General features: G+C 35.1%; 3 protein-coding genes across 4 annotated transcripts; all 3 read left to right on the forward strand.

Annotated features, from left to right (window-relative positions):
* Window positions 1-757: 757 nt before the first annotated feature.
* Window positions 758-9,460, forward strand: LOC132036885 (mitotic checkpoint serine/threonine-protein kinase BUB1). Its single transcript, XM_059427291.1, has 14 exons — window positions 758-945; window positions 1,029-1,170; window positions 2,104-2,261; window positions 2,376-2,466; window positions 4,187-4,291; window positions 4,375-4,462; window positions 5,638-5,741; window positions 5,835-5,906; window positions 5,991-6,080; window positions 6,164-6,321; window positions 8,218-8,278; window positions 8,355-8,489; window positions 8,580-8,701; window positions 8,926-9,460. Exons 1-14 carry the CDS (start codon window positions 878-880, stop codon window positions 9,113-9,115), a joined length of 1,584 nt encoding a protein of 527 aa, XP_059283274.1. The 5' UTR covers window positions 758-877; the 3' UTR covers window positions 9,116-9,460.
* A 4,592-nt stretch (window positions 9,461-14,052) lies between these two features.
* On the forward strand, window positions 14,053-18,075 carry LOC132037684 (ADP,ATP carrier protein 1, mitochondrial-like). Of its 2 annotated transcripts, XM_059428235.1 has the most exons (5): window positions 14,156-14,209; window positions 14,920-15,003; window positions 15,833-16,337; window positions 16,790-17,161; window positions 17,544-18,075. In XM_059428235.1, exons 3-5 carry the CDS (start codon window positions 15,855-15,857, stop codon window positions 17,838-17,840), a joined length of 1,152 nt encoding a protein of 383 aa, XP_059284218.1. In that variant the 5' UTR covers window positions 14,156-14,209; window positions 14,920-15,003; window positions 15,833-15,854; the 3' UTR covers window positions 17,841-18,075. The 2 variants fall into 2 exon arrangements, with proteins under 2 accessions (XP_059284217.1, XP_059284218.1); XM_059428234.1 differs by lacking the exon at window positions 14,920-15,003 and having other exon boundaries at window positions 14,053-14,209.
* Window positions 18,076-19,015: 940 nt separating this feature from the next.
* Window positions 19,016-20,889, forward strand: LOC132037685 (leucine-rich repeat extensin-like protein 4). Its single transcript, XM_059428236.1, has one exon. The coding sequence runs from the start codon at window positions 19,390-19,392 to the stop codon at window positions 20,515-20,517; it is 1,128 nt and encodes a 375-aa protein (XP_059284219.1). The 5' UTR covers window positions 19,016-19,389; the 3' UTR covers window positions 20,518-20,889.
* The last annotated feature ends 182 nt before the right edge of the window (window positions 20,890-21,071 follow it).

Raw genomic sequence — 21,071 nt, forward strand, 5'->3', positions numbered from 1 at the left:
TTGTTTAGTTTTCTATCTTTTCTTTGTTAAAACTTCAATCTTTTACGTGCTTGAATTTATGTGTGAAATACTTACTTTGCAATGTCAATATAAATGGTCTAACATTTTGCATCTAGTTTGAAGGCCGTGAAACCTAGAACATTGTTTAAATTAGTCTATTTTTATCCATATCTGATACGTCGAATGTTCAATAGGTCACAATATAATTGACGTGTCTAACTAGAAGTGGTAGGCAACTTTAAGAGGCCATCGTGTATTTACCACTAAAAATAAAGTACTTTTTAAGGCTTAACATATAGCAAGCCCTTTAAACTTGCTAAAACATATCATTTAGACACTCAGACTAAGTTTTGTTCCAAATGAGTACCTCAAATCCTAATAAAGTGTTTTTATTAGACCCTTTAGTTTTAGTTAAAATTTTAATTTTTTTGGCGCGTATTTTCATTCATCTGTTAGGCAGTTAAGTTAACTACATAAATATCTCCTTTAATTATACACATTAGCCTCAATAAGGCGTAAAAACCCAAGCATTTTATACTTAAGGTTGATGTGTATAATTAGGAGTCGAGATGTTCAATTGAAATAGCGCTTAGTTCGAGTGTCTAAATGAAACATACTGATAAGTTTAAGTGACTACCTATGTGTTAAAGCATAAGGAAATAAAAAGAGTAAGGTACACATCATTGAAGAAAATTACCCCATTAACCTTGGGATTATTTTATCTCACCTTTTAGATGGGGTAAATTAGACCGAGTATTATAATAATGGACTAATGTCACGTGGCAACAAAATTCAAATAGACTGTTTCCCCGCCTCTTTCATCTCCCCAAACCAGTGACCAATTTTCATATTTCCGACGAGGCTAAACCACAAGGACATGGCCGTCATTTCCATAAATCAAACCATTACAACTAGCTCCGATGACCCGTTATTGCCTTGGCTATGGTACACCTTTAATATCTTAGTACTTTCACTTAATTATACATTTGTATGTTCAAATTATTTATTGCTATGCCCTAATTTTGTAGGTCAATTGCGAAAGCATTGAAAGAGCAAACTTCAAATGATGGAAGAGATTTGTATGATCTTTGCTTCAACTGTGTCAGTACGTTTAAGAGCGATCCTCGGTATCAAAATGACGTCAGATTTCTCAAGATTTGGTTTCTATATGTAATTAATCTTAATTTCTCTTTATTGATATCTACGCGATTATTTATATACATAATTGATGTGAAATGTTTGGGGGAAGAAGGCGGATTTGGGATTTTAAGCTAATTGGTGCATAGTGTACACTACTTTGTGATAATGAATGCACATAGGGTCGTTTGGTAGGATGTATTAGAGAAAATAATATGTGCTTGTATTAGCTTTGGTATTATTTATCTCTTGTTTGATGGTGTTTTTCAACCCACCCTTAATACATGTAGTATTAGTTATACATAGCAAACCATGGTTTTAGCAATACAAGAGTTATTAATACATGGTTAAGCATGGTTAAAGACAGAATTGCCCTTAATACACCGAACCAAACAGTGAATAAGAAATAATGCTAACATAACTAATCCCTGCGTTGCTAATACACCATATTCAGTACTATTCTTACACACCCTACCGAACGACCCCTTAGTATAAACACACACAGATATATCGGGTGTGCCCTTGCTGAAGAATGAAAAAAAGTCCCTCGTCGGTGTTTAATGAGATGGGTGGTCTCCTTATATAGACTTGAGCAATCCTCCCCTCATAAGTTAGCTTATGGGGTTGAGTTAGGCCCATGGTCCATTTCTTTACATGGTATCAGAGCAGGACCCATCTCACCCGATGTTGGGCCCCCAAATTAAATTGCTCACGCTCCAGATGTTTAGCCCTGGGCGTGAGGTGGAATGCTGAAGAATGAAAAAAAGTCCGTCATCGGTGGTTAATGAGATGGGTGGTCTCCTTATATGGACTTAGGTAATCCTCCCCTCATAAGCTAGCTTTTGGAGTTGAGTTAGGCCCATGATCCATTTCTTTACAGCCCTCACTTGCTACTGCAAAAGTTTGATCCATCCTTCTGTGTGGGTGTTGTTGTGTTATCTGATCTATTGGTTGCTTGTGTTTCAGATGGATAGCAGTTCGGACCATGAAAGCATATATAGAGAAATTGAGCAGAATAAGATTTGCCTATCCAATTCTTTGCTTTACGAGACGTATGCGTTGTTGCTAGAGGCGAAAGGGAGGTTAATAGATGCATTTCTCGTTTACCATTTGGGAATTTCAAGGTTGCTCTCTTTCTCAAAGGACAAATGCTCTTCTGTAGGCTCGTAATTCGTTATGCAGGTGCTTCCATTTGTCTTGTATGACATTTGCTCATGAACTTAGGACTATGATTTCAGGAATGCTGAGCCATTGGGTAGATTGAAGAAGGCGCAAGTGTTGTTTCTCGAGAGAATGTCTGAGAAAGTAACAGCTGGTTCATTACAGAAGGTATGTTTGGTTCTTGTTTCATAATGTGCACCAACTGGAGCAACATCTGATAATATTATTAGCGTAAAGTCAGTTCTTTGGAAGTGGTGTTGATTAAGCTCTTAACTAGCAAGGAACTGCTGAATTTTAATGAGATAAAAATGGTACGTATCTCGATAGAACAGCATAGGCTACATGTTCTATCATTCATCTTGGCCTAAATGCATAGAGGACATTTTATGGCGTCATGCTTGGATTTTCTGGTTATGCAGATTAGGGACCAAAGCTCTGACATCTACTCACTGATCTGAATTTTCTGCTTTTAAAGTTCTTGTTCAATCTGTACTGCATAGATGGAACTTAGACAGTGACACGAATCTCATGTTTTTGCTTTCTGCTAAAAAAAAAAGGCTAAATCTTAGTATTTCAGACTAGTAGATTTGACTGGTCATGAGTTCCAGTTAGTTGATAGCTAATATGATAGAGAGGATATGATCAATGAATGTGATACTAGTAACGTGTCAGACCTATGAGCTAGAATAACATAGGGGGGATAACTTCATTCATTGAGTCCTAGTTGCCTGTCAATGTCGTGTAGATAAAGTGCATCAGCACTACACCGTATGATTAAGAAGGCAACTTCAGGAGCATTTGATAAATTGAAAACTCAGATTCTAAAGTGTCAAGGCTTAAGATTGTGTAATTGGACACCCTATAGTTATCTTCAAAGTATTGACATGTTATCCACCTTGTTGGAATCTCACCGGTATAGATAACTTGAGTGTTTTGTTTGGTGTACATTTGAAAGTTAAACCCTGATGATTTTTAACTATATACTCCCTCCGGTTCAGAAAGAGTGTCCACTTAGCCATTTGCACACCCTTTAAGAAAATACTAACTTCTAGGCAAAAATAGGTAATTTGACTAAATTACCCCTAATTAAATAGGTATTGGGATTTGGTCACCTAATATTTAATAAGGCATATGAAAAAATAAGGTTAATTCTTTCCTGATTTAGTATGTGGACGCTTTTGAACCAATAAATATAGGCTAAGTGGACACTCCTTTTGAACCGGAGGGAGTAATCTGTTTCCTGATAACTTTAATTGTGCATACTTCTAAAATCTGCAATGTCAAAACTTGTTGAATAAGATCCTTATCAGAGAGACAATAAGACACGAGGAACATCTAGCATCCATTTATGATTGTCTCACTTTAAGTAATAAGTCAAGTTTATTTGACAAATAATTTGTGTATTTGTTATCAAACACTCTATTACATAATACAACACATCCTAATTTCAGTGCCAGGGGATATGCTATCAGTCATGTCTAGTCTATTCTTTACCAAAAGTTAACACTCTTAGATCTGTCAATTTTGTAACATCCAGATAAGCTGACCTAAAACCTTCAAGTTCATATTAAGTCTCAGATTGTAGCATAGTCACTAAGCTTCCCTCCACTAGTGAGCCTTCAAGCTCATTTGTCCAGTTGGTGATTCTATTAACATGCACAACTAATTCCATCTTGCAGATAACTTCATTGCTTATCGCATTTTTTCTTTCAAACAGTGAGAATCTGCTTTATCATAATTTCGACAATCTCTTCCATTTTCTCTTGTTTTGGATACTTATGGAGCTATTGTTTGTGTTGTCTATTATGTTGTTTCTTGCTAAATTATTCGATGTGTTTAGTTGATACTGAGGATTATATTATTGATTTATTTATACATCATCATGTAGATGGACATAGTGTCAGAGAATGGTGAAGCTTGTATCAATCCATGGTTGATCTCAACAATTAAAGATCTGCTACAGAAGAAGAATCCTGAGATATTAAAATATGATGTGAGATTGCTCAGAAGCATTTAATGGAACTAGTTTTACGTGTTAACATCAATTCATGACAGTTGCATGTGAACTTTCATCAGGGATACCACCCAAGCAAAAAGGCATATTCAGGAAAGGTATCGTTGTCAACTTTGCAGAAATCTGCGAGGAATAAAACTATTGATATAGGTAAATTCTTGTTTTCCAGTCTATAATAGCTGCAGAGTATTGGATGCTTACTTACCATTGCAAAGATTCAGACCATGGCAAAGTTGGGACTCAAGTCGGGACTCGTCTTGGGGCGACACAGCTTCTAAATGTCCTGAAGTTAACCATGGGGGACTAATACCTGGATACTTGGGGCTTTTCTCCCATGCATACACTAGTATTTTATGCCCTGGTTTGTTTGCCCTGTATTCCCTTCACGTTTACCCCTTGAATTGTTTGCTCCACATGCTCCAGAAAATTTTAAATTTTCAAACATCACCTAATTCAGACACATCATAAGTTTGTATTCGGTATGCTGGATATTTTTCCATATTTTTCTTCTGTCTTTTCTTCCTTCCCAAATTTTAGTGCGAGTAAAGGTGGAAATGAATATTATCAAGCTCTTTTAAGTGATATGCTTTCTGGTATCTCCTAGAAACTAAAATGAGAGCCAGAAGAGTGATGTAGCACATCTCCTAGAGAAGATAAATGCTCATTCATTCCTTAGAGAACTGCTATAGTTTGGTCGATGTTGCAATTCCAATAGGGAGAGGTGGCAGAGGCCTAAATTCCTAAAAGAGATTCCTGTAAACACATTTCCTCCTCTCATATCCTTATCTTGTTCTAACATCATAAACATAGCCCAAGGAAATGACACAGCAGGTGACTTGCTGAAGCATTTCCTTAAGAGAATGAAGAAGTTTCCTTTACGTGGATAAAACTATGGGTTCTATGCTTTAAATTGGTTTTTGCATCAACAATCAAAGTAGTGATTGAGAGCTTAGGCCATAGGTCCTGTTACCATCTCAAAAAAAAAAAAAAAAAAAAAAAAAAATTAATGCTTAGGGCATAGGTGATATTTCCTACTGCTTTACTTATTGAAACTTGTTGCACCCCATCTACTTGAAGAATGAAAGCATGGTGCTTAAGAGTTACTAATTGCACTTTCTGCCTTGAATTTTGGAAATGAAATGTTATGATTGTGTGAAATCTGGGGAAATCAGGTGACTAACTTGGTGTGCTGTCAGTTAAATGTTTCTGCATCATGGACTTATGATTAATGATCGTTTCAGGTGGATACGGCCAGGAACATGAACTTGATGTGCTGTCAGCTAAATGTTTCTGCATCATGGACTTATGAGTTATGATTGTTTCAGGTGGATACAGCTATCAGATCAAGGGATGTGCGGGTCAGGGAGGATTTGCTCAGGTATTTAAAGCATGTTGCGATGGTAATCCGGACGAGGTTGTCGCACTTAAGGTGAAATAATAGCTTATCCTCACTTCCCTTCATGAAGAAATCTGACACTCGAAGTGTCCTCAATGTTCTTTTTTATATTATTGATCTCTGCAGATCCAGAAGCCAGCTTTCCCTTGGGAATTCTACATTTATCGTCAACTGGACATGCGGATTCCAGAAAAAGAAGTATGTAGTATGGAGATTAGACTATATATTGGTCTTTGCTGGCTAGGAAAAATTGTGTTGATTTGTTTCATTCTTATCCACCAGAGATTGAGCTTTGGGTATGCCCACCGATTGCATCTTTACTCTGACTACAGCATACTTGTTTCTGACTTCCTGGCTAATGGCACACTTCAGGTAGGTGCTTATTGATCTTTCACCTGCAAATTGAATGATAGGATTCCCTGTTTATGCTTGGTTCTAACTTGAGCACCTTGCAGGATGCAATCAACTCCAATGCTGTGCTTGGTGGGGCCATGGAAGAAGTTTTATGTATTTATTACACCATTGAGATGCTCTGCATTTTAGAAACTTTGCATGATGCCCGGATTATTCATGGCGACTTCAAACCAGATAATCTTCTGATTCGTTATGGAAGGTAACTAAAGCCTTCGTTTCACTTATGCAAACATGATAGGCATTTACTCCTAAGCTAAAGCCTTACATGTTAATACTTGATCAATAGGGGGGAGTTAACCAGAGAGTGTCTGCATCGTACAACTTGTACGCTTTTATCTCACTTTTTGGTTCTTTAGCTTCTGAAAACGGTAATTGGAAAGGACTGATACTTTTTGAGTTCTATTCGGACATGATAAGAAGTAACATACAATTTGCATGAGGTAGCAAAATCTGTACTTAGGTTGCTTAAGATTTCTCTCGTTTATACGGGTTAAAGACAAAGTAATTCAGGGTCGTTTATGTCTTCAAAGTTATCTTCCAGGTCAACTTTATATGTTTCATGGCGTGAACATTATGAATGGGTTGCTGTTCTGAGCTCTAACTTTCACTATAATTTCATAAACAAGGGATTAAAGCTTCATATGATTTTACTCCCTCTGCCTTTATTAAGTTGGCGATTAAGAGTGAAATATTTGGAATTAAATTTTACTTTTGTAGGAAAATGGTTAAAATAAAATGTGAAAAAGTTTATATGATAAGATATCACATCAAGTGGCCCATCAAGTATGAACTATGAAGTGCTGTAGAGCAGTACATTTGTCTTTTAATTTAGGGACAATTTTCATTCATAGTAATATTATTTTATATATCTTTTTACAAATTTAAAAAAATTAATTTATTTAACTATTCCAATTTGATTTTTTTTTTAAAAAATTGGTAACTGTATCTATATTTCATCCTTGATCAAAACAGTACATAGGTTGTACTGAACCATATTTACAAAGGTATTCCTACTTTCTGAAATCCTACTCCTACATTGAATCTAATACATCAATGATGGAGACTGTGTCATTGGAATAGACCTGATTACACCAGAAACATAATAACAAAAGACAATTCAGCTTGATGTTCTGCATACTATTTTCTACATTATCAAAACACCTAGAGTTTCCTTCCAGATTGTCCACCAAATGCTTGCAGGGACAATTCTCCATCTACCTCTGTTCTTTGCCTGCAACCCTGCTTCCTCCCAACTGTGAAGTTCTCTATCAAACTAATATTCAACGACTATTATAAAATTTCTCTTTCACTATTACTAATATTTTAAAAAAAAGCCAAATTAACATTTGAAACTCCATATTTAATGAAACAATATCACACAAAATGGATAGAAAGGTATATTAGTTCAAGTTAGTTTCAATTATTGGACAAGGACTATTTATTAAATAACTTAAGGTGCTGTTTGTCCATAAATACCAAAAACAAATTCACTTTTTTTGGAAATTTTGAAGTTGGAGTTGGAGTTGGAGTTGTGTTTGGCCATAGTTTTTGAAATTGTAGTTTTTGGTGAAATGTAGTGTAAAAAAGTGAAAAAAATTTGAAAAACAAGTTTTTCTTGTTTTTGGTATTCCGGAATACAACTTCAAGTTGTATTCCGAATATTTATGGCCAAACGCCTAAAAGTAAAAAAAGTGAAAAAAAATTCCGGAAAAAAGTGAATAATTTTTATGGCCAAATGGCAACTTAAAGTTTTTGGGTGTGTATCCCAAAGGACAGCATGTAAATTTATTGTGACAGAGGGAGTTATTTTTGCATCTTAAGGTTAAAAGGGAGAGGTAGCTCTTGATACCTATTAATGAACTCCATGAAAACTTCATCTGACCTAATTTAAGTGCCCTATTTTTTTTTTTTTTACTAAGAATGGATTTGAAGGTGTGATTGACATTATATTTTATAAATGGAGCAGAATATTGAGGAAGGAAATTGGACCTAAATTTAGGACAATTCAAAATAAAATTTGAACTGTTAAACTGTGAAAAGAGAGTAATTTAGGGGTATCCTCTCTAATGAAGTATTTGCTATTGCGCCTTTTCAGGGACGATCTGGCAGAAGACCTGGAGACTTTTCGTCACCGTACTGGTCCATGGAGGGATCAGGTAATTTCTATGCGTTTATGTTGGTAATGCTTATGAACATTGACACTTGGCAGACTATCACGGTTTTATTTTCCAGGGACTTTCCCTTGTCGACTGGGGAAAGGGTATAGACTTGAGCCTCTTTCCTGGCCAGACTGAGTTCATAGGGGACAGTCGAACTTCTGGTTTCCGTTGCATTGAAATGCAAGAAAAAAGGTCGTGGAAGTTTCAGGTAAGTGCGCTTCAAAATTAGCGTTTATATTTCAGATGATTAGACTGGTTTGGAGTGGAAACTAGATTTTGCTGTCTGATGCGATACCAGGTGGATGCATATGGCCTCTGCGTCATTGTACACATGATGCTTCATAATTCATATATGGAGATTGAGAGAAGACCTTCTCCTCATGGTGGCCATACTTATCAACCTAAGTTGCCTTTTAAGCGGTATGTCTTTGATCCACTACTTGTTTGCTGGCATATCTTGTATCCATATTCTCATTATAATGCATATTATCTAATTAACACTAACATTGTCTTCTATGTTCGAATTTCGGATGGTTTGTCATCTATTATCAAGTCATCATGGTCTGCATGAAATAGAAAAACTCCAGTTGTTCATTGGTATGTGATATGTTCCTTATTCTTCATTCTACGTGGTTACCTTTCAGATACTGGAAAATTGAACTCTGGAAGAACCTATTCACCACATTACTTAACATAGACCGCACTGAAGACCATAAGAACATATTGAAGAGCCTGAGGGAGTCATTCCAGGATTATATGTGCTCAAATCCTCAGCTGATCAAAAAGCTTAGGCAATTGCTGTCAAAGCAAAGAAGTTCCTTATGTTCTTCATAGGGACGTTGTTTAGAAGAATGAGCCCTGAAGCAGTTCGACATATCAAAGCCTCATTGATTTACGAAACTGTTTACATTCATGTTCATATATCAATGCGTTACTGTGATTGGCCTACAAAGCTTAATGACATTCATCTATCTGTTGAACTGTAGGTGCTGCTGCCCTTTTTTTTTTTTTTTCCCTCTTTGGTGTCCGTCTTTCCGAAGTTATTTTTCCTGAAAGATAGGCTTGTGTTGCATGTGTAATTTGTATCCAAAAACATATAATTGGGGTTCTGAACATTTGAATTCCTTTGCCACTCGCACTTCTCTCAAATAATGTGGGAAGCAACTTTTACATATGAGATATTGTGACTATGGGTTCAGTGAGAAATTTCAGTGGGAACTTCTCTCATAATCAAAATCTTACATTAATTTGTTTTCTACTTCGTTGTTTCTATCACGACTAATTTGTAGTATTCTTGAGAACAGGACATAAATGGTCCTTTAACTATGAGGGTAGGTTTAAAATAATCCCTTTACTATGCACTTAACAGTTTTGATCCTTTAAGTTTGCCAGAAGTTAACAAAAATGATCTTTAACTATAAGGGTTGGTTAAAAATAGTATTTTAAGTATGCACTTAGCAGTTTTGGTCCTTTAAGTTTGCCAAAGTTAACACTTTTAGTCTCCGATAAAATATTCATTGAACTCTGTTTGTTAGATTTGATGGTAACTATGGAAAAAAAGAAGAAGAGAAAATTAGCGAAAACTCACATTTAGAGGTACACACTACTAAAAAAAAAAGGGGGCCAAAGACAGACAAACATTTGCCGTTTATAGTGCAAAACCGAGGAAAAACCAACAGATTTGATAATGTAAAAAAAATAGTGCCTCGGTAACAAAAACCGACGAACTATGTCAGTTAAAACCGAGGGAGTCCATCGGTTAGGTAAAATACACTACATTCAATTTTTATTGAAAACCTGGTATAAAATTTAATATTTCTCATTACGGTGATTTTTTTTTAAATCGGCACATTTTTGCCCGAAAATAACTGACTGACGTTCGTGGGTTTCCGTAAAGAAAAAAAAAATCAGTGACTTTCTGATAGTGTCCCTCGATTTTATTCATCGGTTTCTGTCCATCGATTTTTCGCTTGTTTTTAGTAATGACAATTTTTATAGTTTCTGCTATTTCTAATTTATTTCTAAAGTATGGTTTATTTTACTTAGCCGATGGACTCCCTCGATTTTAATCGACAGAGTCCGTCGGTTTTGTGTTTCGAGACACTATTTTTTTATAGTAGCAAGTATCTTGGTTTTTCCTAGGGTTTTCCCTATAAGCGACTAACGTCCGTCGGTTTTGTCCCGATTTGGCTTTTTCTTTAGAAATGTGTACCTTTAAATGTGAGTTTTCGCTATTTTTTTCATAATTATCGTCAAATCTAACAAACAGAGTCGATGAATATTTTGCCGGAGACTGAAAGTGTTAACTTTTGTCGAACTTAAAGGCCCAAAACTGTTAAGTGCACACTTAAGGGACTATTTTTAACTAACCCTCATAGTTAAGGGACCATTCTTGTTAACTTTTGGCAAACGTAAAGGCCCAAAACTATTAAGTGCACACTTAAGGGACTATTTTTAACCAACCCTTATAGTCAAGGGACCATTCTTGTTAACTTGTGGCAAACTTAAAAGATCAAAACTGTCAAGTGCATAAAGGGACTATTTTGAACCTACCCTCATAATTAAGCGACCATTTATGTCCTTTTCTCTAGTATTCTTTATTGGATGACTCATACTACAACTCACACAAAGTACTTTCTACATTTCAATTTATAAAAGGTTTTATGTATCTGTTATGGGATGTTATAAGTATCAAATTAATTTTAACTAACTCTATTAATACCTGCTTTCACTATCCTTAATATAATACATAAATGTAATTACATATATATAATTTAAATGGTGTCTAGTCAAATATGGTTTTATAGCACTCAAGGGTGTGGCTTAGTGGTTAATGTAATGGGTTGAGAACCATGATATCTCAAGTTTAGGAGTCCATTTGACTTATTTTTATGTGCTTTTAAGCACTTTTGTAGTGTATGGTATGATAAAAAAATAAAAAAGTGCTTTTAAGCACTTGTTTTTAATTAACAAAAAACAAAGATGGTCAAAAGTCATAACTTATGGCTTATGCTTATAGGCCATAAATTATAAGTCCATGCAAAACAAACTCTAAATCCCAACAGAGGCAAGAAACTAGATGATTTCTCCCAAACGTCCAAGCTTGATGGATTGAGTTACTCGGTACCTCTATGGGGTCTCACCTCTCGAGTTTAATTCCCAAGAAGCCAAAACTACTAGTACTAGTAATTGATTTCTTTTCCTCTGTCCAACTCTTTGGTGTCAAGTAAATTAGGGGTCAAAATTTGAGGCTTATGAGTTTGGAATTCTAATTCTTTTAAGTTAGTGGATTCTAAATGTAATAATTCATAGATACTCAATAATTTTTTAAGATAAATATAGGATTTGGATAATTTGAGTTTGACTGAACCTGTAAATCATAGCTCAAACACTCGCCATGGTTATCTATCTATCTATACTATATTAAAAGCATGAACTTCCTAACTTAAAAGTTAAATTACGTAATTACCCATCTTATCATTTACCTAAATAATCTATTTAATTTAAATTAATAAAAACCCTACAAACAAAAGCAAACATGTGCCTCAGCCAACAAATGTTAAAATATCCAACAACTTCACTAAACGTTACAACCCTTTGTCACCAAACCTATGTTCTACGCAATTTTTTACCCACTTCACACGTTCCTTTTTTACCTCCGATTTTTTTAATTGTGTACTTGATGTTAGGTTCCACCAGTGGGTACTGATCTCCTCTCCGTTCCTTTTATCTTGCCAACTTCCATTATAATACATTGTGAGTTGTAGTATGGCTTTTACATTAGTTTGTACATATCATATGTGCTTCAATTGATAATTATATTACTTCTTTGAAATTTTTGAGCATTCCTTTTATTTTTATGTTTTTTCCTTCTTTTAAATAACTGGCTGTGTCGGGATCTCATTTGTTTTATGATCTTTTGAATGTGAATGTGGAGGAGGTTAAAGTTTTGCTCTCTTTTTCTATGGATAGTTAAAGTTTATCCCATTGTACAATACTAAGTTCAAGAAATAATTGTTTTTCCTTTGTCGATACTTTAGAAATGCATGAAAAATACTCACTATGTTACAATTTATGTGGCACGCTTTCCTTTTTAGTCTGTCCCAAAAATGTTACCTTTCTGTATTTAGAAACAATTTAACTTTATGAGATGATTTACCACCACATAAATATCTATGACTTATTTGGACCACAAATCAAAAGTCTTCATTTCTTTCTTAAACTCTGTGTCAAGTTAAATGGTATCACATAAATTGAGACGAAGAGAGTACATTATTTTAGAATTCAAAGGACTTCTTTTACGTGATTGCTTCGCTCTTTCTTTGGTCAATTAATAGGGTTGGAATTCATTGAAAGAGGTCAAAAAAAGCTTTTCCATTTTAATATTAAAGCCGGAACATCTAAATAATGATTGTGCGTGCAATCATAGAATCAATAGATAATGTAATATAGGTTAAGCTCTGTGATATATTTATTGTCAACTTTGACAACTGAACAGAGTGTAGATATAGATCGAAGAAAAATTGACAATCAAACCAATTACGTATATTGTAACAATGCACTAACCATTTTTATCATTAAAAATTAGTCTGAGTTAATCATTAATAAGTATTGTTCTTTTCTTTATTATTAGTTATTAGTAGTAATAATATCAGGGGTGTGGCCTACATTGTACATAAATAGAGTCCTTGTCGAAAGTGTTTCTTCTTATCCAAACTATTAGTGTCTTTTAAATTCATTAAGCACAATTATGTAAAGGTTTAGAAGAACTTTACGGTGTGCCGCAAGTATGTCAAAGTGAATATGTAGAACTAATACTTTTTGAGAAGTTTGCGGAGTTTTGTTATCTTCTTTTTGAAGAAGCAGTATCAAAGTTTACGATGAAGAATGTGAAACATAAACAGCTCTTTTTGACCAATGTATAACTTAAGTTGAGCTTGCACCAAACAAAAAGAAATAAGTTTTTAATTTCCGAAATCGTCTTAGCTAAACCTATAGAATTCCACTTTTTATTTTTTTATTTTTCATTAATGATTTTTTTTTTATAGAAGTGTTTGGCTCCCATATCCAAAACTAATTTAGGAGTGCAATTCATATAGAAGAAGAAAAGGAGATCAAAGTATTAGTTAGTACAGTTAGCTAGTAGGTAGTTCAAAAATAGGATTAGTAATTTAGTAGTTAGTAATAGACGACATTGTTAGTAGTAATAAAGTTAGTATTAGTTAGTACAGTTAGCTAGTAGGTAGTTCAAAAATAGGATTAGTAATATAGTAGTTAGTAATAGACGACATTGTTAGTAGTAATAAAGTTAGGTGGTTTAATAGAAATAGAATTAGTAATTACCGGTAACGGTAGTAATAATAGTAAGGGAGGTAGTTCAATCAAAATAGAATTAGTAATTAGTAACGTTCGTAGTAATAATAAGTATATTAAAGTCGTTCAATAATTTAAGGGTATTTTAGTCAATCAATAATTATATAGAATTAGTAATTAGTAACGTTCGTAGTAATAGTAAGTATATTAAAGTCGTTCAATAATTTAAGGGTATTTTAGTCAATCATTATTTATATTTAAACTTTTAAAATATTATATATATAGATAAATATATAGATATAGATAGAGATATAGATGGGTAGATATATTCTCATTTTCCCCTTTTGTTTGCATTGTAGAAATAGACTGACATAGACCTTAATCCTATCGCCACCATAATAGACTATCCAGTACTATTAAAGAGTCAAAGAGTACTGTTGAAATGAAGCGCCAGAATGGCAGTTAAGGTAATTTGCGCGCAAAAACAGGGTCAAATGGGTCAATAAATAAAAAACCCTAGTCCTCCGTAACTTCTAGAAACTCTTAACTTTTCTTTGAAAAATATTACTACTATACTTTCTTCACTCCTCGGAGGTGGGAAACCAAACCTCTCAGGTATGATTTTCACTCTCTCTACACGTACAAACACCTATACTCTGTGTGTGTAATATTCGTATATGAACCGTGATCACTTTTACTTTTTTTTTTTTTTTTTTTTACAGTTTGGTGTAATTTTGTTTAAGATCAGTGATACTGAAGGTCATCCAGCTAAGAATTGTGTTAGAAAACGTTGCGTTTTAGTATCCAAATATGTGTTACTGTGTGTAATATATGAACTGTTGATCACTTTTTTTTTTTTTTTCAGTTATGTGTAATTTGTTTACTCGTCAACTTCATTTGATAAGTAGATCAGTGATTATGAAGTTCATCTAGCTAAGAATTGTGTTAGAAAAAGTTGATTTGAGGTTTAGTTTCGTTTAAATATGGATGTCTTAGTACCTAATTGTGTTTTACTGTGTTGTATTTATGTAAGTATGGATTTTCACTCTTCCTACACGTAGAAACACCTATACTGTGTAAATATTGCTATACGGTCTGTGATCACTTGTTTTTTTCCAGTTAGGTGTAATTGTGTTTACTTGTCAAACTTCACTGTATTAGTAGATCAGTGATTGTGAAGTTAACCTAGCTTAGAATTATGTTAGAAAAAGTTGTATTCAGCTTTAGTTTCATTTTCATATTGATGTCTTAGTATCCAAATATGTGTTACTGTGTGTAATATTGTTATATGAACTGTTGATCACTTGTTTTTTTTGTTTTTGCAGTTAGGTGTAATTTTGTTTACTTGTCAACTTTATTAATGGATCAGTAGATCAGTGATCGTGAAGTTCATCGAGCTAATAATTGTGGTATAAAATGCTGATTTCAGCTTTAGTTTCATTTAAATATTACTAATGTTTTACTGGTGGTGTTGTATGATTTATGAATCACAATTTCCCTTACGCAATTGGTTGATTATTTACTGAATGATAATTTGGTCCAGAGTAGTTGTGAGGTCACTTCTCATTTCGTTTTTATGTGCCTAGTTTTGAGATTATTTTTTTTTGATAATTTTTTTGAGATTTGATACTTCTGATTTGAGTTTCAACTTGGAAATGATCATTCCTATCATAATATTGGTAAATATCTTAGTTATTTTTATATAGTCTGCATGTTTAGGTGACTTCGTGGAGTTAAATTACTACAGGTCTATTTGACTAATTTTTTTCAGTTCTATTTGTCTTGGAATGGTTCCTTGTTTCAACTTAATTCAGTTGTTGGTTTCTGTCAATAAAGAGTAATTGCCAAATAGATATTTCTAACTGTGTTCATGTTGCATATTCTATTGTGTTTGCTTAGATTTCCTACTTTGTCTCGATGTTCGTGTGGATGTGTTTTTTTATTGGTAGGGTTTTGACTTTTGACTTCTTAGTGATGAAGTTTATATATTCCAGTTTTTGAACTATTTTCAACACTTGAACTGTAAACTCCACATTGTAGCTTAACTATTTGGTTCCATGCTTATAGGAAGCTTCCTTACTCTTTTGTGAGGTTTTCTACTTTTTGGTTATCCTGCTTGAAGACGGGTAATTGTGCTCATCATAATGAAACTTTTACCTTATCAAAAAAAGGAAACTTCCCTTCTCCACTTGTTTGTACTATTAGGAATGCTTCAGTTACTAGTTCTCTTCTTTGCAGGTCACCGTGTTGATTTAAAAACATGGGGGACAAGTCAGCGCCTCCATCTGCATTCCAGAAAATACATCGGCATTCACACCTCTTCTCTCTAATATCTCCCCACATGCATTCTATGTATGCTGGTTCATACAACACGACTGGTGGATATGTAAATGAAGTTCTACGGGGTGCTATCATGACAAATTGTCAAGCCACTAACCTGGAAGTCCGGCCATTGGGCAATCCTATTCTCATACAGGCCCCATCTGAAGAGAAGAAAGGTAATAGTTTTGTCGTGGATTTTCTCATGGGAGGGGTTTCTGCTGCAGTGTCTAAGACAGCTGCAGCTCCAATTGAGAGAGTCAAGCTTTTGATTCAGAATCAAGATGAGATGATAAAAGCTGGTAGACTTTCTGAACCTTATAAAGGGATTAGCGATTGCTTTGGTAGAACTATCAAGGATGAAGGCATGCTTGCTCTTTGGAGAGGCAATACTGCAAATGTCATCAGATACTTCCCCACTCAGGTTGACTGACCTTACTTTCTGTTGGTTGATCACTATTCAGTCTGCCTACAATTTAGCTAGCTACTTAACTTTTTAGCAAGACATTCCACTGGTTTTTGATCACCTTTAGTCCAAAGGTTGTTGATACTTACCTATAGGGAAGTTATTAAGATAATACAACAACACAATATAGGACATGTGAATTGGTTTTGCCATCATTACTTCAAACGTTTTACTTTTATTGTTGAAATGACTTTGAGACCTCGTGATCTCTCTAAGGATGTGCACCGTCTTGCTCGTAGTGTCTGTACATTTGCATATTTAACTATTTTCGTGGTCTCTGGTTCATCATTTTGTGTCTCCACGATAAGTCCTGGATTTGAATATATTTTGCCATCATAATTAAAATTTGTGGGCACTACTGCAGCTTATTTTGTCCTTCAGAATTATTAACTCCTGAATATCTTTTGCAGGCTTTGAATTTTGCTTTTAAAGATTACTTTAAGAGACTGTTTAATTTCAAGAAAGATAGGGATGGCTACTGGAAGTGGTTTGCAGGAAACCTGGCATCTGGTGGTGCTGCTGGTGCCTCATCTCTTTTGTTTGTGTATTCCTTGGATTATGCGAGAACACGTCTTGCTAATGATAATAAGGCTGCAAAAAAAGGTGGTGAGAGGCAGTTTAATGGTTTGGTTGATGTTTACAGGAAAACTCTCAAATCAGATGGTATCGGTGGGCTTTATCGTGGATTCACCATCTCATGTGTGGGAATCATTGTTTACCGTGGTCTGTACTTTGGAATGTACGATTCACTTAAACCAGTAGTTCTAATTGGCGACATGCAGGTATCGGAAATCTGAATTCTGGATCAGTTTCCTCTTTATTTTATAAAGTCATATTAAGCACTCTTATTGCTGGATTCCTTTGTCCTTCTGACACACTTGTTCCCCTTACCCACTTCAGTCAATGATTTATTACCCATATGTAGAAGTTTATCGTTTGTGATACGATTACTTACGTATTTCTCAAATTTTGGTGATTCAATTCAGTTTACTCATGAATTAACCATTTCAATACATGCGTATGACTTATATGTGATCAGTCCCTCATCTGTTGGGTCATACTGTCAACAAAGGATGGATTTGCCATCTCTATTCTATTAACTTTAATTTCTGTGTCCATAATGTGGCTGGTATTAACACTACTGCAATATTTTGGCTTTTACAGGATAGTTTTTTTGCGAGTTTCTTGCTGGGATGGGGTATCACTATTGGTGCTGGTTTGGCTTCTTACCCAATTGATACAGTGCGTAGAAGAATGATGATGACTTCTGGAGAGGCAGTCAAGTACAAGGGTTCAATGGATGCATTTGCTCAGATTGTGAAGAATGAAGGCACTAAATCACTTTTCAAGGGTGCTGGAGCAAATATACTACGTGCTGTTGCTGGTGCAGGTGTTCTAGCTGGGTACGATAAGCTGCAGCTCATTATGTTTGGAAAGAAATATGGATCTGGTGGTGGTTGATTTAATGTGGTGATGAATGATGATGACGAAAAGACGTTCTTTGGATGTGTAGATTTCCATGGTTGTCTCGTTCTTTTGAATAATTTTCCAAAACTTGTCTCATTTGTTTTGATTTGCTTGCAAGTTTATTCAGGAACAGTGTCGTTCTTGAAGTTTCACTCGTTGCTATGTAGCTCTGAAACGGTTATAGTTGTCTTTTATGCAAAAATTATTAATACAGTGTTGCTTTCTGCTACGTAGTAGCAAGAGCTACGCTCTCGTGAGTAGTCGTATCGTCAACAGATTGCCAAGAGGAACTGAGGAATTGAGTTTGATTGAGATTGCCAAGAGGAACTGAGGAATTGGGTCTGATTGAAGTGTCCGTATCTTCCAAAACATTTAAGAGTACTTAGTTGAATCCAAAGTATTATAGTTCCAAATGTGTGAGAGACCTGAGGCAAAATTTACTGCTATTGGGTGCAGTCTTGAGGCTTCTTGCATTGCCTAAATAAGATATGGAAATGTGTTTGCTAAACGACAGTGCATATCGAAATAAGTTTCATTAATCTTGTTGAATTCATTAGAGGTACAGCGGAGATCCTAAGAGCAATGCAAGGAGGTTGCGAACGATTTGTTGAGTCTATTTTTAGTTAGCATACGATTGAAGCTTCATCTCTTATGTCATGACAAGATTGGAGAATAATGGTTCCCAAATTCTCTCCTTTTGGTATTTTTGTTAACATAAATAAATGATAACAAATGGCATGCAAAATGATGCTTCATCTCATGTGAAAAAGATTTGAAATCAATGGTTCAGGTTCCCTCGTCTCTCTTTCTGGTGTTGTTTCAAGTTTCAACTCAAATATCACAATTTTGTCAGCTTTTTGTTTTCATTGAAATTTAAAAAAAAAATAAACATTGTACGAGAATTGAGCCATAAAATCTTTTCTGTCCTTGGAGACATGTAATCCATCTTATCTACACTATTTCGTGTTTCTTATATTTGTAGCAATAAGCCTATAACCATAATCATCGTTGTCCCTGTTATGCTTTGATGAAAGTTCCTCCAGCTGAGGGCTTATCTCTACACAAATTTACTTAACCTTGTTGAAACAAAATCTTTTGCTTTAAATTCAAGTTAAAATCCTCCTCTGCCCTCAACGTGTCCCTATCCAATCCCACTTCAAACAGCTGAGGAAAACAACCTGTAAGGAGGGAAGTCTATGTCATTCACATCTTCTAAACTCTACTTAGTCTGCAAATAGCATGATCATTCAAAACATTGAACTTGCACATCTTGTTGCACGATCTAGAATCCAAGAAATTTCGTGTGAAAACATGAAAACATTGTATAAGAACATCATTATGTTGGCAACTATTTCTTGCAGTTGTTAAGTTGCTGTTATTTCGGTTGTTGTAAGATGCACTGTGGATGCATTAGTCCTAACAGGAGGTATTAGCTACATCATTAACCAGAGGACTTAAAAGGCATTTGAAAAAGAAAGGTTCTCGCCTTACAAAAACCAAGCAGAGGTTGATTAATGCTTGCATTTCCATTCATTAACAAAAAATGGCTTCATTTTCCTTTCCTATTACTACCACTGCCTTTGTTCTCTTGCTTCTAAGTCTCACCTCCAATGTGTTCAACAACTTAGCAGCCAAACACAGCCACCATTCCTCCTCTGTTAAGGCCAAAACAAACCCGAGGCTGCAAAAAGCCTACATTGCTCTCCAAGCTTGGAAGCGCGTTATCTACTCTGATCCTAAAAACACGACCGCCAATTGGATTGGCCCTTCAGTGTGCAACTACACTGGCATATATTGCACACCATTCCCTAATGACACAAAAATCCAAGTTGTTGCTGGCATTGATCTGAACCATGCTGATATAGCCGGTTTCCTACCTGAGGAATTCGGCCTTCTCAACGACTTAGCCTTACTGCACCTAAACAGCAATCGCTTCTGTGGAATCCTCCCACTCTCTTTATCAAATCTTACTCTCTTGCATGAGCTTGATATAAGTAACAACCGATTCGTAGGACCTTTTCCACACGTCGTGCTCTCTCTGCCTTCTTTAAAATATCTTGATCTTCGCTACAATGAGTTTGAAGGTCCATTGCCTTCTCAACTCTTTAGCAAAGATCTCGATGCTATTTTCGTTAACAATAACCGTTTAACTTCCGTGATCCCTTCGAATTTAGGATCAAGCACTGCTTCTGTTGTGGTTTTTGCCAATAACTACTTTGGAGGATGCTTACCACCTAGCATAGCCAACTTTGCAAACACCTTAGAAGAATTGCTTCTTATTAATACTAGCTTATCAGGATGTTTGCCTCCTGAAGTTGGATTTTTGTACAAGTTAAAAGTTCTAGATGTGAGCAATAACAAGTTAGCAGGGCCAGTGCCTTATACTATTGCTGGTTTAGCTCATTTGGAGCTACTAAATTTAGCACATAACATGTTTAGTGGAATTGTGCCAGAGGGAATATGTGTATTGCCAAAACTCTCAAACTTCACATTCTCTTATAACTATTTTTGTGAGGAGCAAGGGATTTGCAGCAACTTGACATCAAAGGGCACACTGTTCGATGATCGTATGAACTGTTTGCCAGAAAAGCCTCTTCAGAGAAGCAAGAAGGAATGTGATGCTGTGGCTGAACATCCCATTGACTGTTTAGCTTTTCATTGTGGCACTTGATAGTGGTGTTCATGAGTTGGTTCTGCTGAAAATATGACTTAGTATACTGGTTTTCGAGTTCTCTTTGATTTTTGTTTTCAAATTTAGTAGCCAGTGTGAAAAAGGAAAAGAAGTGTTATGGTCTAATCTATGGAATAACGTCAATAGTAATTTCTGTAAATATGGTGTGTGATGAAGTTTTTTATATGTTTGTAATTCAAGTTCCATGCTGCTTATTTGTGCCCAATCAATGATTCTCAGATTTGGGAGATCTTGATCTTAATCAAGCTGGCACCCATATGAGATTTCCATACTTCTTGTACTGTATATTTCATTCCGGTTTAATATTTATTTGTGGTTATTTGCATATAAACTAGATGCAAATGTTTATTGTTAATGTGGATTTGTAACATGGAGAAGAAGTGGCCAAAAAAAAAAAAAAATACAACATATTTTTAATATTTCATTACGTAATGGTTATTATAGGTAATACTGAGCTTAATGGATAGAATTTGAAAACCAGAATTACGATGGATAGAATGACACCATCAGTATCTGGCTAAATGTCTGAATTC

Source organism: Lycium ferocissimum, chromosome 11 (genome assembly GCF_029784015.1).
Source record: "Lycium ferocissimum isolate CSIRO_LF1 chromosome 11, AGI_CSIRO_Lferr_CH_V1, whole genome shotgun sequence".
Lineage (NCBI taxonomy): Eukaryota > Viridiplantae > Streptophyta > Magnoliopsida > Solanales > Solanaceae > Lycium > Lycium ferocissimum.